The sequence below is a fragment of the Austrofundulus limnaeus genome, unplaced genomic scaffold (genome assembly GCF_001266775.1).
Source record: "Austrofundulus limnaeus strain Quisiro unplaced genomic scaffold, Austrofundulus_limnaeus-1.0 Scaffold318, whole genome shotgun sequence".
In the NCBI taxonomy this organism is placed as follows: Eukaryota; Metazoa; Chordata; class Actinopteri; order Cyprinodontiformes; family Rivulidae; genus Austrofundulus; species Austrofundulus limnaeus.
The window spans coordinates 252672-257622 of record NW_013952720.1 but is presented as its reverse complement, the minus strand read 5'-3'; the positions used below and the strand labels follow the sequence as shown (position 1 = coordinate 257622).

At 39.7% G+C, this 4951-nt stretch overlaps 1 protein-coding gene across 1 annotated transcript in view; it reads left to right on the top strand.

The window, feature by feature from the left end:
* The first annotated feature begins 692 nt into the window (after positions 1-692).
* The window catches only part of tbpl2 (TATA box binding protein like 2), a 5508-nt gene continuing 1249 nt past the window's right edge, over positions 693-4951 (top strand). Inside the window, exons 1-6 of the mRNA XM_014022143.1 lie at positions 693-812; positions 2039-2210; positions 3316-3538; positions 3607-3694; positions 3772-3863; positions 4083-4250. Coding sequence (XP_013877597.1) covers positions 765-812; positions 2039-2210; positions 3316-3538; positions 3607-3694; positions 3772-3863; positions 4083-4250 — 791 coding nt within the window. The 5' untranslated portion in view covers positions 693-764. The remainder of the gene's footprint in view (positions 813-2038; positions 2211-3315; positions 3539-3606; positions 3695-3771; positions 3864-4082; positions 4251-4951) is intronic.

Here is a 4951-nt window from a genome sequence, read left to right as displayed (position 1 = left end):
TCTCAATTCTGCTTAACAGAGCCTTCTCCAAAACTTTCGATAAGGTACTGGCCAGAGCGATGGGCCGATAGTTATCTTTGCTATTTATTTTACCAGCCTTATCTTTTACAATAGGTACTAAAATCACAGACAGCATAGAGTTTGGTAAAATGCCATCGTTTATCATAATGTTCAGCTGATCATTAAAAAATAATAAAACTTATTATTTCTTTTTTATGACTTCTTCTTGTGTCTAACTTAAAGTATGTCAATTATTTTCACTACTATTCAAGTATGTTTATTAGTTACACTCATTTATTTATTTTATTTATTGAAAATCTTCTGTTCTTGGTTTAGGATGGTCCTGAGGACAGATTTTGTCTTCATGTGGACAGATGAAAAAGTCCTCGTGTCCTGGACCTGTTTATTTATTAGTGTGGTGGTTTGGACATGTCCAGCTGAGGGACAGTGGACATGTTGGACGGGAGGAGGAGATGAGGAGGACCTGCACAGGAAATATCTTCAGGTCAAGAAAATCAGGACAGCATGTTTAATATTAATTATATCATTTCTCATCTGATCTTCTTTGTAAATAAATAAAATAAACATTAATGTTTGAACCTTTCTGCTTCAAACTGGAGTTAAAGTGAGCAGGATGCAGAGAAAACTTCAGCTGTTTGTTAGATTTCTGCAGCTGACGGGCAGCTCTGATTGGCTGATTGGCAGCAGCTGCAGCTCTACCTGCAGAAGCAGGAGGCTCAGATCACCTCAAATGGTTGGAGCTCATGGACGAGTCGGCGTTGGAGCGGTATTTCGATGACTCCATTGCAAACGTGAGTACGGACTTTAAACTGGACCTGACTGGACYGGGTCAAAGTTTGAAGCTCTGGTTGCTTCCACAGAAAAAGTTTTTTTTTTAGATAATTAGGGTCATGAAATGTCACAACACTGGAACATGTCTGACCTACACCAATATTAAATCTGACAGAAGATTCCTAAAGAACATTACAAACCTAAAAAAATAACAGCAAAATCCTGTGATTATCTGAATTATGAGGGAAGTTATTAATTGTTCAGGTGAAATCAGCTCACAGTTCACACAGAACCATTGGGATCATTTCACCTAATTATCTATTTTTGATCATAACTTTCTCAGTGTTTAAGATATCACCATGAATTTTAGGAAAAGATCCACATTCTGGTTTTTGTAGGAAGCATCTTGTATCCTAAAAACTAATAAAACTTAATAAAATCCAAAGCAAATATAGCATAAAATGTATAAAATAATATTACAAGACAAACTGCAGCATCAAATCAACTTAATGTGTCTTAGAAAGTAAGGAAATTAAAACAATTTAAAAACCGTGTGGACATGTGTTTAGTAAACACAGCTGCTCAACCAATGACAGCGGGTTAAATGTGTCAGGTGATGAAGACGAGCGTCAACACACTTTGCTAACGAGCGCTATTCCAGATTTAAAAAATAAACTCTTCGATGTTTCAAATCATTATCAAATATGGAACAAGTGCAGCTAAAATAATGTTCTTCATGGTAGTTTATCTATTTAAGGGTCACTAGAAAAACTCATGATTTACTTGGATCCTATTTTTAAAACAGTGTCTCTTCAAAACTCATCAACAAAAACTACAAACTGGAAGACGAGGCTGTAGCTAACTACCTGACGTCAGCACGCTTTGTTGAAATTCATAAAAATAATGAAGCAGGAGGAAATAAGCAAACACAGAGCAGCCTGGTACAATCTGGTCACAGCAGCAGCTGCTGACGACAGGTCAACATCCATGGGTTTCAATGATCCGAATTTAAAAACTTTATACTTTGATGCAGTTTATATTATTACAAAAATAAATCTCACGTTTCTGTTTAAAGAAGAAAGTTGTTGGATTTTCAGGCAGCAGCTTTAATCAGAAGTTTGGATAGCTTAAAGTCATAATGTTGATTTGTTTTTTGACCAGTTTTCATATTTGTTCGGTTTGTTTAGTTTTAGATTTAAAACCTGAAGTTATTCGGAGCATCTGTTCTGTTTGGGGTTTTCTGCAGGACTCTGGCTTCACGTTGGACGAGGAGCTCCAGAACTCCTCAGACCATGAAGCCTCCACCTCCTCGTTTCTGCCGAAGAAATCTGCAGCGAGGGTCGAAGCTGGCGACGACCTCGACCTCAGCTTCCTGCCTGACGAGCTCAGCAATCAGGACGAGCAAAGTGGCCGAACAGGTGCCGAAGATTTCTATTTATTATGAGTGACTTTACTGATATCCGCTGAAGAAACAAAAACTGGGTATACAGCTAAAAGCAGAACACCAGCTGAAAGCTAAAAAAAACAACACTAACTAAAAGCAAGCACTAGATCATAAAGAACCAAACACTAGCTACTAAATAAAAGGAGAAAAATGCTAATTACTGGCAAAACTAAAGAAAATACTGGCTAAAAGCTAATTAAGCAAAATACTAGCTAAAAGCTAACTAAGCATAATGCTGGCTAAAAGCTAACTAAGCAAAATATTGGCTAAAAGCTAACTAAGCTAAATGCTGGCTAAAAGCTAACTAAGCAAAATGCTGGTTAAATGCAAACTAAGCATAATGCTGGCTAAAAGCTAACTAAACAAAATGTTGGCTAAAAGCTAAATAAGCAAAATACTGGCTAAAAGCTAAAACAAGTTAATTTCAGGCAGACATGAAGAAAATACTGTTTAAAAGCTGAAAAAGCAAACTACAGGCTAATAGCTAAAAGAAAGCAAAATGCTACTAAAGTAGCAAACTGCTAGCTAAAATTAGCATTAGGCTAGCTAAAAACTAAGTAGAATATCGCTAGCAAAAAGCTTAAAAGTATCAACCAGTTAAAATGTAAAGGTAGCAGAAAGCTGACTAAAAGCTAAAATATTTCAAGAAAACTCTTACTGGCTGTACATMTACAAGTGGTGAATTAAAGATGGCCGCCACAACAAATCAGCTTTAGGTTAGGATTAATAAAGTTAAATTTAAACGTTTGCCTGACAAACTGAACAGAGTTTATTTTTCTGCRTCAGAAGAAGCTCCAGCTCTGGTTTATCTGCAGACTTTCATGGCTCTTATGATGAATAAAAGAATCTTTAGCTGAGCGAGCAGAAGAACTCTAGATGTTCTGTTTTCATGTTTAAAACTCCCAAATGTTCTGATGCTGCTGCAGCCCCCCCTAAGGAGAAGGAGGGGTCTTTTTCTTTTGGATCTTCTAAAGTTAGAGAAGTGATAAAACATGAATGTGTTCTGAGCACAGATGTACTGAAAGTGGAGCAGGACGAAGCGGAGGGAAGATAAATAAATCTGCTGCTTTTACTCCCAGCTGCTGCTGCAGAGCCTCCAGCTGCAGCTCTGGATGTTTCTCAGGACAGTGGAGTCCCTGAGGAGTTCCACCTGCAGGACTCGTCTGCAGCTCCGCCCCAGCAGGGCGTGTCCTCGGCAGGACCAGGGACGGGGGCTTCCCCCTTCTGCCCTATGACCCCCATGACCCCCATGACTCCCATGACGCCGGTGACGGAGAGATCAGGAATCATCCCTCAGCTGCAGTGAGTTCTCAGCATCAACCCTGAGGCTGAAAATCCGACGTTTAATCAGACGTTTGTGTTGTGAGCAGGAACATCGTCTCCACGGTGACCCTGGGGTGTTTTCTGGATCTGAAGTTCATCGCGCTGCAGGCCAGGAACGCAGAATACAACCCGAAGGTTCGTGGTTCTGACGTTAACCCTGCGTGGTGCTTTTATTACTCTGAAGCTCTGCAGCACTTCCTGTCTTGTTTCAGCGCTTCGCGGCGGTCATCATGAGGATCCGCGAGCCCAGAACAACCGCTCTGATCTTCAGCTCAGGGAAGATGGTCTGCACCGGCGCCAAGAGGTCAGAGCTTCAGTTTGACAGGAAGCACATAATAATCCAGATTACTGAAGCTGAAAGACCAGCTTCAGAAGCTTCACGTTTCACCATCAGTCAGAACSTAGAACTTTTTGTTCAGATGATACTGCAGCACTTTGGACCATCAGCAGCTTCAGAACAAACTGAATTTAAAATCAAATGTTTTAAGTCTAAAAACAGTTTTTCTACGTGTTTAACTTACAGCGAGGAGCAGTCCAGGCTGGCGGCTCGGAAATACGCTCGGGTGGTCCAGAAGCTGGGCTTCCCGGCCCGCTTCCTGGAGTTCAAGATCCAGAACATGGTGGCGAGCTGCGACGTCTGCTTCCCCATCAGACTGGAAGGTCTGGTTCTGACCCATCAGCAGTTCAGCAGGTGGGGTCCAGAGCTCCCCACCAAAACAAACACACACATTCTGTCCAGATGATTCTCACATCAACACAACTGAAAATAAATTTAGTTTTTGTCATTTTGATCTGAAACAGCCTCTTCTTCCTGTTTTTATCAGCTGCTGCTGTAAAAAGCAGCTTTTAGCCACAACCAACCATTGGAAATGATCTGAYTTTTAGTATTTATAGCTTTTATATTTTTGAATTAAGTCACTAAAATATGATAAAAATGCTGAGATCTCTACTTTAAAAACTTTATTCTCAAATATTTACTTCAGCAGATTCACTCATTTATACTTTTATTATGACACGTTGTGCATTCAGCAACTGTTTCACTATTTTTAGCTTTTAGCTTCAGTTTTAATAATTGTATTTTGCTAATGCTGTGCAACATTTAGCTTGTAGCTAATGCTGTGCAACATTTAGCTTGTAGCTAATGCTGTGCAACATTTAGCTTGTAGCTAANGCTAATGCTGTGCAACATTTAGCTTGTAGCTAATGCTGTGCAACATTTAGCTTGTAGCTAATGCTGTGCAACATTTAGCTTGTAGCTAAGGCTGTGCAATATTTAGCTTTTATCTAAGGCTGTGCAACATTTAGCTTGTATCTAAGGCTGTGCAACATTTAGCTTTTATCTAAGGCTGTGCAACATTTAGCTTTTATCTAAGGCTGTGCAACATTTAGCTT